Below are 10,266 nucleotides of genomic sequence, written 5' to 3'. Positions count from 1 at the left end.
TGCACGCCAACCACGTCAAGATTGTCAACCACAGCACTGGCGACGCGAAGGCCAAGACGCTGCCGTCCGTCGTCTCATTCCCGTCAACAGGCGCACCAGCTGTGGGCTTTGTCGCCGTAGCCGCCGAAGCCTCTGATGCGGATGTTGTTACAGTGCGCAGTGCCAAGCGCCTATTAGGGCAGTCGCTCGCCGACGCATTGCCGGACCAAAAGTACCTCTCGTACAAACTCTGCGAGGGCGAAAGCGGCCACGTGTCGATCGCGCTACCGGCGCGCAAGACGAGCGTGACGCCGTCCGAGGTCGCGGCGTTGCTGCTCTCGGAGCTCAAGAAGGCCGCCGAAGCCAAGCTGAACGAACGCATCGCCAACTGCGTGCTCACGGTGCCCGCGTACTTTACCGAGCCGCAGCGCCAAGCGACGCTCGAGGCGGCCGCCATGGCTGGCTTTTCTGCTGTCCGACTCCTGAACGAACCCACGGCAGCCGCCATGGCCTACGGGCTCTTTGTGGCGGTACATCGACTGCGATGGACTTGCGTGTGATTCTACGGAGTGGATAGGGCACGAAGCGCGTCGTGGTCTTCGACTTTGGCGGCGGCACACTCGACGTCTCGGTGCTGCACATTGCTGATGGCACGTTCACGGTCGAGGGCGTTGGGTACCCGAATTTATAGTTCTTATTGCCTTCAATTGCGTGGTTAGGGGTGACACGCACCTCGGTGGCGAAGACATTAACAACATTGTCTTTGACCACGTGCTGCAGTCGATCGCCAAGAAGCACGGGCCGTTGGCGCTGCCGTTGGCGACGCCCGACATGGTGCAGCTCCAGCGCGCAGTCGAAGCGGCCAAAATCGCACTTTCGACTGATGACGAGACCGTACTTCGACTGACGAACGTCGGGCACGTGGCGCTGCACGAGATGACGCTCACGCGCCGCAAGCTGGACGCGCTCTGCGACCCGCTCTTCAAAAAGTATGTTTTGGTGCATGCATTCGGTATGAATTAGTGCTTAATTCGTAGGTGCTTGCGCATCACGCGCGAGGTGCTCAAGGCGATCGACGTCGACCCGAGCGACGTCAACGAAGTCGTTCTTGTCGGTGGCTCGACGCGCATCCCGGCGATCCGAGCGCGTCTTCGCGCCTTCTTCAACGACAAGGTTTTTACTTGGCAACGAATTACGAGAGGAATTCGTACCGTCGGGTAGGAATTGTGCACGTCGGTCAACGCCGACGAGGTTGTGGCCGAAGGTGCTGCGATCCAGGCTGCGATTCTCAGCGGCGTCGACAAGAAAGTCTTCCAGGTACAATTTGTGGTGTATTGATACATTGATAGAACAGCTCGTAGGACGTGCTCATGCTTGATGTGATCCCGATGAGCATCGGCATTGAAAAGGCGGACGGAGCGATGGAAGTGCTCATTCCGAAGAACTCGCGGATTCCCGTGTCCGTGACCAAGTACTTTGACACGGCGGTCGACGACCAAGCTGGTTTTACGATCGAGGTATTCCTAACCTCTAGTACGATCGAGTGTAACGCATAGGGGTAGGTGTTTGAGGGCGAGTCGCCTGTGGCGCGCGAGAACACGTACCTGACGTACTTTGACTTTGTGCTGCCGCGCAAGACCCGGGGCAAGGCCGGGTCGATCCAGCACCCAGTGACGCTGAGCATGAACGCCAACGGCCTCCTCCAGGTCAAGGCCGGCATCCTCCACGATGAAGCCGTCGACGCCGAAGACGCGAGCGAGGCGCAGCGCTCGATGCTCGTCCTCTGCGTCTACATGGGCTGCCTCATCGCCGTCTACGTGTTTGTCCGCATCTACTTTGCCGACCAGCGGCTCTGGTACACGGACGAGTACGCTTCGGCCTCGGACGACTTGTAGTTTCTGATGAATACTAAAATGTAGTAGCATGATAGTATGGCCAATGGTACAGTCGTTGTTAATCGATAACTTAGTTTCTTTTGCAACGATTGGCGATGCTATGCAAGCGACGCGGTGGCCTTGGGGTCAACAAAGTGCTTGGGCGTGAGCTTGAGCGCGACCGCGTAGAGGGCGCCGACGATGATGACGACGCCGACGAGGATGCCAGGGACGATCGTGTCGAGGGCAAAGACCGTGTACACAATGTAGCAGAGCATTGCGACGGGGACCGTGAGGAGGAGCGCGAGCACCTTGGTGCTCACCGGCACCTTGTACGGGCGGTGGATGTTGGGGTGCGTCACGCGCAGCTTGATGGCGGCGACAAGCAGTAGGATGATCGACATGGACGAGACTGCGTTGGTCATGTTGACGACGACTTCAAACTCGTAGCCGACGAGGATGACGATGACCAAGAAGCTGAGTGCGACCGAGATGTACGGCACGTCGGTGCGCTCGGCGCGCTTGAGGAAGATCTTGGGCGCGAGGCCGCACTCGGCCATGCCCGTGAGCTGGTACGAGACGACAAACATCTGCGACGAGTACTGGCCCCAGTTGGAGGCGACGGTCGCGACCGTGATGAGGCCGAGAAGCGTGTTGCCGCCGAGGTTTTGCGCGATCGACGAGAAGGCCTCGTCGTCCCACGTCTGCCACGTGGGCGAGTTGTACACGGCCGAGGCCGAGAGCGGGAAGAGGTACGTGAGCATGACTGCGATCGTGCAAATCATGAGCGCGCGCGGGTACGTGCGCGACGGGTTGGCCACTTCGCCGCCAAAGACGGACGCGTTCGCAAAGCCGTTGTAGTTCCAAAAGAGCGTGTTGATGAGCAGGTCCCACTGGATCTAGAGAAATGTGAGATCTCAGAACTGAAATATAGAGTGGTGTCGTACCATGGCCGGGCCCGTGCCCACGTCCGTGTCGGTCGTGTCGTTGCGGCGGATCATGTGCAGCGACGACCAGTCGTCCGCGGCCGCATACGCCCAGATTGTGAAAATCTAGAGTCGACGATGAGACATTTCCAGCACGAAGAAATAGGACGTACGATGAACGGGACGAGCACGATAAAGGCGAGCGTGACCATGCCCCAGCCGACGAGGCGGACGCCGAAAATGTTGGGCAGCGCATAGACGAGCGCGACGCCGACCTTGAGGAACCAGCCAGAGACGCCAGCTGTGATCGTTTCGTCGTACGTCGAGATGAGCTGGACTGTCAGCGCCGGGTAGATGGCGTTGTCGATCGCGCCCGAGACCCACGCCCAGAGCCCTTCCTGGAAGCCCCAGAACGGACCAAACGCCTGAAAGACCCAGACCGTGAAGCCGCCGTTCTCCGGGTACGTCGTGCTGAGCTCGGCCGTGACGAGCGCGAGCGGAATGCAGTAAATGAACGGGAAGATCGCAAGCGCGATGAGACCGAGGAGCGGCCCGCCCGCAGAGAAGATCTGCGACGACCCGACGGGCCCGCCACTGACGTTAAAGTAGCAGAGCGCAGCCACCGAGAGCGTCGTGAGCACGCGGCGGTTGACGAGGCGCGGGAGCGACGCGCGCTGGCACTCGGGGTTGACTTCGTCCACCGACGGTTGCACTTGCACCTGGTGCGGGCCGCTAGACACGTCAAAGTGAGCCGCGCGGTTCGAGAGGAGGACGTATGTACGTCGTAGCAGCGGTGTAGGCCACGGGCGATGGAACACTCATCTGGATCAATCCAATCGGGTCGAAATCGGATAATGAGCGCGCAGGCGGCGGCCGCGGCGCAGCAGCTGCAGTCCTTTCTCGGCCATACGCTGGTCATCCGTACATTGCCTGATTCTGGTACGTACGGTCGTCCACTGCATAGCTGGTGATTTTAGCTTGGATTTTGTATGCAGATCGGACGCTATGTACGGTACGACGTACGAGACAGGCCAGTTTGCCGTTTTCAGAACACTGTTTTTGTGCGTCGACCTGGGTTTCAGTGGACTTGATCCTCGGATCTCATTATGAGGCCAGTGTAATGCCAGAGATCACTCTAGCGTTGCCAGAAGCTTGGTCCACACCAGAACTACGAGTAAAGAGATCGTTGACGACAGGTAATCAAGCTTTTATACACGGCAAGCGGCGAGGCTACTGCGAGAAGCACGGTGGTCTGGTGATGACCTTGGCGTGTAAAAACACTGCAACGGGCAGGTCACATTCGGCGGGAAAAAATGAGCATTCGGAACTGCCCTTTTATGCCAGCTGCAAGCCAGAATGATTGGTGGGCGAAGTAATCGAGATCCCACTGCGAATGACTTGAAGAATGTATAGAGTGAAGGCAGAGTGTTCTTATGGTCTTCACCCGTTCTCCAGCAAAATCAGAGACAACCGACCATGTGCTCCCAAACCTGAGCCAACTTTGTGCTTCGCAGCAGTGGCCGTCGCGCGCTGCCTCCGTGCTAGACTGTAGATTGCTGAGCAGCAGCAACGATAGCCCAATTACCCGACGCCAGCGTGTCGCTGCCGCACCAGTACTCTGTGTGTTTGCGTGCTATCGGCAGGCAAGCCGCGTGGCCCATCGATGCTTCCGACTCGTCGCAATGGTGGCTTCAAGCCCACGGCAAGATACTCGAGCGCATCTCGTGACTGGGTGGGCGCTCTGAACTCTGGCTGCGGCAAATGCACCTTTGAAGCAGTCAGTTGCAATTGCAACAGTCGATCAGTTCTATTAGGCGGCGACGCGACCAGGTGCGCTGAGCTGGGCCTCCTTGGGCGGCGTGAGCTGCGTGCCAATCACGAGGAAGCTCGGCGGCAGCTTCACCGGGCTTCGCTCTACGCATGGTCACAGCATCAAGCGTCGGTGTCACAGCATCATTTGCGAACAAGACGTGGGTATTACGTACGGTTGTTGTTTCGCGGCGAGAGCACGACAGGCGACGGGTACACCGACCGGACGCCGATCGGGGGTGGCGGCGGCAGCGTCGATGGCTTGCCTGGGGACCGGGCCTTGGGCTTGCGCGTCGCGAGTGGCACGCTGATCTTGTGCGCGTCCAGGAGCTAACGCAATCCGAGTTGAAGCCTTGAACACTCGTGGGAGGACTGTACGTACGTGGATGTCGCAGAGAGGCAGCGGCAGCGGCGACTTTTGGCCCTTTTTGGATTTGCTGCTCTGGCGCTGGGCGGTTTGCTTCGCCCGAAGCTACGGTCGCCGATGTGAGTTAGTCGTGACTCGGTGCCCACTGACCTGTACGATGGCCCTGGCGTCGACGCTGAGCGAGTGTTCACCGAGGTGTTTCGCCTTGACGTACTGCTTGAGATCGCCCGCGATCGTCTCCTACGCCCAACGCGGTTGAATACATGCGCACTGTGCGCTGGTCATGCGGTACGGGGCGGTTGACGGCGAGGCCGGGCGCTGCGATTGGCGGTGGGACGAGCGACGACCGCTGAAGCACAAGGCTGTCCAGCCACGTGGGTGGGAGCTTGACCAAGTAGCTTCTACGCGATGACCACATTATTTTTTAGTGACGCGGACAAAGTCGTCGTACGGGGCGAGCGCGAGGTACTCGTCGAGGCTTGGCTGCAGAAATGGCAAAGTCAGAATCGACTCGATGCTCGGGCGGTCGTTGGGACTACAAAACCACCGTCATCGCAACTATGACGTGCAGCTAGTACTCGTGAGCAAGCATGGCGGCGATCAAGTGGCGCGTCTACACAGTGAGTTATATCAGCCTTGGCCACGACGCGGTCGACGCACGGGCAGTCGGCATGTTGTGGGCGCCAAGGCGTCGTAGTCGCCGGCTGATATCTTGTGCACGAGTGCCGGGTAGGAGCTCGCTCGGAACGGACAGCGGCCGGTCATAAGCTCATACAAAATGCAACCGAGCGCCCACACATCGGCTTTGAGTCCATAGGGCTATTTCGTGTACCAGTGAGGCTAGCAGTACTAGACTAGTATGAATCGTACCTGTCCCTCGAAAATCTCGGGGGCCATGTACGCCGGAGACCCAATCAGCGTCTCTGCGAGGCTCGCCGACGACTCGAGGCACTTTGCAATGCCAAAGTCGCCGACGACGAGGCGCCCAGTCTCAAACACAAACATGTTTTTGGGTTTGAGATCCCGGTGCAGGACGTTCGAAGCGTGCATGTGCTGGACGGCGAGCGCCATCTACGCAGAGTGTTTCGGCACTTGTAAGAAGAGTTTATACCTGAACAAACAGAAGGAGAAGCTTGTCTTCGGATGCATCGGCGCGGTGGTCGTAGAGCCACTCTGCGAGGTCGCCGCCGTCGCAAAACTCCATGACGATCGCCAGCGTCTCGGCGTCCACAAACGCATCGTGGTGGCGGACGATGTTTGGGTGTTGGAGCGACGCCGCCACCCGCACTTCGTTCCAGCACAGATTGCTAGTCGAATGTAACCCCATGGAATACCCGTCTCGATGCGGTACCGTTGCGTGGGCGACAAGTCGTGAAGAGGGATGCGCTTGACGCATACTACGTCGTTGGTGGCGCGCGTGTTGCAGAGGTAGATCTATTAAGACCAAGCATGAGGTGTCGTACGCAAGTCTACGGCGTACGTCGCCGTAGACGCCGCTCCCGAGCGCCCGAATGTCCTCAAAGTCGGCCAAGGACATCATCGATGGTCGTTTTGGAGAAGAACTGTATTTAGCTCAAATCTCGTCAACGCACAATTCACTTCTGGTCAACCGGCTTGCCATCCATGACGTTGAGCAACATCTCGAGATTTCGAGCAAAGTGAGGTGGAAAGATTCCAGTGTTTTGGGCCGCTGCTCGAATCCAATTGAGAAATAATGATAGTGCTTGGGCTGGTAGGCGATGAGGAAGGAGGGGGTGGGAGTTGCCATTTCCTCTGGGGGTAGCGCAGTTGACAAAGTTTGCTCGCAACGTGCGAGTTGAAGAATGCCGAGTGCAGCACTTCACGTGATAGACTTTTCCCCACTAATCAGGGAAACTCACTCTTAGCATGAATAAACATTGAAATTCCATTTATCTACATTCGTGCACACGATACCAGTGTTTTCCAGTTGATGCCATGACTTTGGCTAAAGCCACTTTGCTTTCCACCTGTCCACATTAGAAGAAGACGTTCAAAGTCGGCACGGCTGGCGCTGCAGACGTCGGTCAAAGCAAAATGACCTGAACCAGAGTCAATGAATTCGATGGGCATGTCGCAATAATCGGTTCTGATTGGCAGCTGATCCAATCTGCCACATACAATCCGCCGCAAGCCATGCTCCGCGGGCTGATTCCATGGCTGAGCCTCGCCGCTGCGTCCAAGTGCGACACGATGTACACGAGGCCAGGCATCAGCACGCTCGTCGCCGACGGCTCGTGCCCCGCCTCGGTTGCGTGCCTGCTCGACGCCCAGTGCAAGCCGATTCAGTCCTTTCCAAACGCTACGACAGCGTTCAGCGACCCGCCCGGCGTGTCGAATTCGAGCATTGGCGATCTCTCCAAGTACCCGCACCCGACGCTGTACGTTAAAGCACCTCGCCTGCTTGTACTCACCGTCTTGGTAGCAAGCTCTATAACCTCCGCTACGGCAATGCCTTTGACCGCATCGAGTTCCCGCCGACGCTTCAGAATCTGTGCGTCCATCGCCATCCCACGCACACACTGACGTTGGTGCGTAGGACAATGCAGCACTTGACGCTCTACTCGCTCGGAAACCTCCAACTGCCCGCGGGCTTGAAGAACTGGTTCGTCGAGCACCCTTTCCGGACGCCGTGCAAGCGGTATATAGGACCATGTTTACTTGCTACGTCTCCAAGATCACGACTTCCGGGTTCCAGTGGCCGCAGTCGCTCGAGACACTGTACGGTGGTTGGTCTGGTGCGATTCTAATTGCTGCGTAGAAACCTCAACGAAAACATCTTGAACGACGTACCTGCCAATATTCCTCGCAGCGTCAAGTACCTGTACGACGACCGTGGTCGTCGCACCTCATAGCTCTTGTAGCGACTTGTCCTTCAACAACATCAGTGTCGTGGTGGACCACGACTGGCGCTCGCTGCGTTACCTGTAACGACGTTGGTTGCGACTTGAGTTGATGCCTGTCGTAGGTATCTCAGTGGCATCCAAACGTTTGCGCACGTCCGGCTCTCGACCAACCTGACTTACTTGTAAGCCCTTCTTCTCGAAGCGTCGACTGGACCGAAGCGTAGCTCGTGCAGTGGATGTCTCGTCACGAATCTCACGCTGGACGAGGCAACCTACCGCGTTCTCAATGCTTTGGGCCCCAACAACGCGACGGCCAAAACCGGCGTCTACGTTGGCTCGGCAACGGCGAATGCGAGCACGTGCGCGGGCCGGATCTTTCCGATTTGGCAAGGCGCTGTAGAGAATGCCACAGCATGTGTTGTGCCGACGATCACAAGCCCACCACCGACGACGCTCGTGCCGACCGTTGACGGGTCTAGCGGTATAGGTTATATTCATGATCGAATGTATTGAACAAGCAGCTTGCATTCGTAGGCAGCAGTGGGCTCCTTGTTGCAGTTCTCGTTGTCAGCGCCGTTGCGGTGCTCAGTTCGCTCGTGCTCGTGCTCTATTGGCGGCGTCGGCGGCTGCAGCACTCGTTCAGCATCGAAGAGTCGACAACGAGTACCATCGACTTGAGCAGCCTCCAGATGCACAAGCTTGACCGGTCCGAGCTCGTTATCCTCGGTGACAAGCCTCTCGCGGCGGGTGGGTTTGGAGAAGTCTGGAAGGGCACGTACGCCAACGAGGTGGTTGCCATCAAGCGCAACAAGGACAAACTCGAAAAGGGTCTGCAGAGTTTCATCGCCGAGATCACGCTCATGGCCAAGTACGAAGTAGCCCTTCCCAGTCCTCGCTCACGTTGGCAATTTAGGATGGACAGTCCGTACATTGTGCGGCTCGTGGGCGCGAGCTGGATCCGACCCATCGACATTGAGTGCGTTGTTGAGTTTATGGACCTCGGCGACCTCCGCTGCTTCCTCGCCGACCGCTCGATGACGCAGTTTACGTGGCGCGAGAAGGCGCCAGTCGTCCAGAGCATCGTTCTGGGCCTCATCTTTCTGCACACGTTCGACCCGCCGATCATCCACCGGGACCTCAAGTCGCGCAACATCCTCCTCGACTCGGTCAAAGGCACCAAACTCACCGACTTTGGCATCTCGCGCGAGGTGGACGAGTCGACGATGACCAACGGCATTGGCACGTACCAGTGGATGGCACCGGAAGTCATCTCGGGCACGTCGTACTCGGAAGCCGCCGACATCTACTCGTTTGGTACGCGCTGTGGCAATCTTGCGCATATTGAATGCGCGTAGGTGTCGTGCTCTCCGAGCTAAGTACGCACACCATTCCATACCTGGGCTTGACCAACTCGGCGACGGGCCGCTCGGCGACACCGCAGTTTGTCATGACCAAGGTGCTCGCGGGTGAGATGACACCGGCTTTCAACGCGACGTCGCCCTCCTGGGTGCAGGAGATCGGTCTACGCTGCATGGCGCTGGACCCCGACGAGCGGCCGACGGCCTTGCAACTCTACGTGTCGCTTCGGCCACTGCTAGATTCGCTTACACAACCAGCCAAGGCAACGTCGGCGTAGGACGCCTCGCAGGTCGACAGAATCAGTGAGAGACCCGACACGATCTGCAGCTGAATGAATGTGCTTTTCGGATCCACCTCGTTGGCTCTTTTTCCTGCAGGCAAAATTTGCGTCTCGTCCGGCATTCTGCGTGGTAATGGCAGTTCCGAGATTGCTCCTGAACGTGAGCTACAACTGCACTCTCCGAGAGAGGAGTTTGCTTCTGTAGCTCTGGCTCACACAGTATAGCCGTAGGACCGGCTTCAATCTAGGTGCGCGTCGATCGTGATGCGAGGTCGTCGTCGGATCGGGGAGCGGTCGATTGCTCTGCGCTTTCTTTCACGCAGGTGACTACGTCCCTTTCGTGGACCACCAGCGAGCTACTTGGAGACCAACAGTGGCCTCCACGGCGGTGTCGCGGCGGCTTTACCGCTTCGGAGACAACTGATTCTTCACGAGCTTGTAGTTGGGGTCGATAGTAGTCACGAGCTCCGATGACTACAAATTGGAGTGCATCCCACTGAATCTCTTGGTAAACGACAAAGGCGTGTCAAGAACCCAGGTTCGTGTATGTGCGCGGCTTCGTGTAGAAGCGTCTGCACACTGGACAGGACGCGGCGCTAGAAACACGCACGGATCAACCCGACGGCAACCTCTACCTACTCCGTCGTGAGGTCGTCGATGGGGATTAGCAGCCATGCGGTGGTCGTGGCGTCCCGTCTTTCTTCGTATATTTCACGCTGGGCCTCGAGTCGTTTGGGCGGGAATTTCCATCGCAAACAATTTCTGCTGCAGGCTGGACTGCCGGAAAATGATGGGATTGCTCCAGACC

At 58.0% G+C, this 10,266-nt stretch overlaps 4 protein-coding genes across 6 annotated transcripts; 2 read left to right on the top strand and 2 right to left on the bottom strand.

The window, feature by feature from the left end:
- On the top strand, nt 1-1,960 carry SDRG_16621 (hypothetical protein; the record flags this gene model as incomplete). The annotated part of the gene is made up of 7 exons (XM_008622839.1): nt 1-509; nt 557-654; nt 699-968; nt 1,017-1,152; nt 1,201-1,296; nt 1,341-1,496; nt 1,542-1,960. Coding segments are annotated over 7 exons (1,598 nt in total), but the record flags the coding sequence as incomplete, so codon positions are not given.
- SDRG_16620 (hypothetical protein) lies at nt 1,907-3,685 on the bottom strand. The gene is made up of 4 exons (XM_008622838.1): nt 3,561-3,685; nt 2,953-3,511; nt 2,801-2,905; nt 1,907-2,752 (listed from the first exon to the last, which is right to left on the bottom strand). The coding sequence occupies exons 1-4, from the start codon at nt 3,599-3,601 to the stop codon at nt 1,973-1,975; spliced, it is 1,485 nt and encodes a 494-aa protein (XP_008621060.1). The 5' UTR covers nt 3,602-3,685; the 3' UTR covers nt 1,907-1,972.
- Nucleotides 3,686-4,589: 904 nt separating this feature from the next.
- Nucleotides 4,590-6,492, bottom strand: SDRG_16619 (NEK protein kinase; the record flags this gene model as incomplete). Its single annotated transcript, XM_008622837.1, has 12 exons — nt 4,590-4,693; nt 4,765-4,918; nt 4,971-5,060; nt 5,106-5,195; nt 5,248-5,356; nt 5,407-5,490; nt 5,534-5,568; nt 5,616-5,774; nt 5,826-6,026; nt 6,067-6,262; nt 6,307-6,389; nt 6,436-6,492. 12 exons carry the CDS (start codon nt 6,490-6,492, stop codon nt 4,590-4,592), a joined length of 1,362 nt encoding a protein of 453 aa, XP_008621059.1.
- A 579-nt stretch (nt 6,493-7,071) lies between these two features.
- SDRG_16618 (TKL protein kinase) lies at nt 7,072-9,531 on the top strand. 3 transcript variants are annotated; one of them, XM_008622835.1, is made up of 11 exons: nt 7,072-7,354; nt 7,399-7,467; nt 7,513-7,578; nt 7,623-7,694; nt 7,735-7,797; nt 7,838-7,900; nt 7,942-8,001; nt 8,053-8,300; nt 8,354-8,687; nt 8,733-9,133; nt 9,175-9,531. In XM_008622835.1, the coding sequence occupies exons 1-11, from the start codon at nt 7,110-7,112 to the stop codon at nt 9,453-9,455; spliced, it is 1,902 nt and encodes a 633-aa protein (XP_008621057.1). In that variant the 5' UTR covers nt 7,072-7,109; the 3' UTR covers nt 9,456-9,531. The 3 variants fall into 3 exon arrangements, with proteins under 3 accessions (XP_008621057.1, XP_008621056.1, XP_008621058.1); XM_008622834.1 differs by having other exon boundaries at nt 8,044-8,300; XM_008622836.1 differs by having other exon boundaries at nt 8,044-8,300; nt 8,733-9,531.
- The last annotated feature ends 735 nt before the right edge of the window (nt 9,532-10,266 follow it).

This window comes from Saprolegnia diclina (genome assembly GCF_000281045.1).
Source record: "Saprolegnia diclina VS20 unplaced genomic scaffold supercont1.139, whole genome shotgun sequence".
NCBI classification, from domain to species: Eukaryota; Oomycota; class Saprolegniomycetes; order Saprolegniales; family Saprolegniaceae; genus Saprolegnia; species Saprolegnia diclina.
The sequence above is the reverse complement of the archived record's forward strand: the minus strand, read 5'-3'. Positions and strand labels throughout refer to the sequence as shown.

Excerpts from the sequence above, each read along its gene's own strand:
- SDRG_16620 (XM_008622838.1), bottom strand. The coding sequence starts at position 3,601 with ATGAGTGTTCCATCGCCCGTGGCCTACACCGCTGCTACGAC. Across the intron at positions 3,512-3,560 it reads GCCTACACCGCTGCTACGAC|CGGCCCGCACCAGGTGCAAG; the intron begins GTACATACGTCC and ends TGACGTGTCTAG. Across the intron at positions 2,906-2,952 it reads TCGTGCTCGTCCCGTTCATC|ATTTTCACAATCTGGGCGTA; the intron begins GTACGTCCTATT and ends CGTCGACTCTAG.
- SDRG_16618 (XM_008622834.1), top strand. The coding sequence starts at position 7,110 with ATGCTCCGCGGGCTGATTCCATGGCTGAGCCTCGCCGCTGCGTCCAAG. Across the intron at positions 7,695-7,734 it reads CCGCAGTCGCTCGAGACACT|AAACCTCAACGAAAACATCT; the intron begins GTACGGTGGTTG and ends ATTGCTGCGTAG. Across the intron at positions 9,134-9,174 it reads CGCCGACATCTACTCGTTTG|GTGTCGTGCTCTCCGAGCTA; the intron begins GTACGCGCTGTG and ends GAATGCGCGTAG.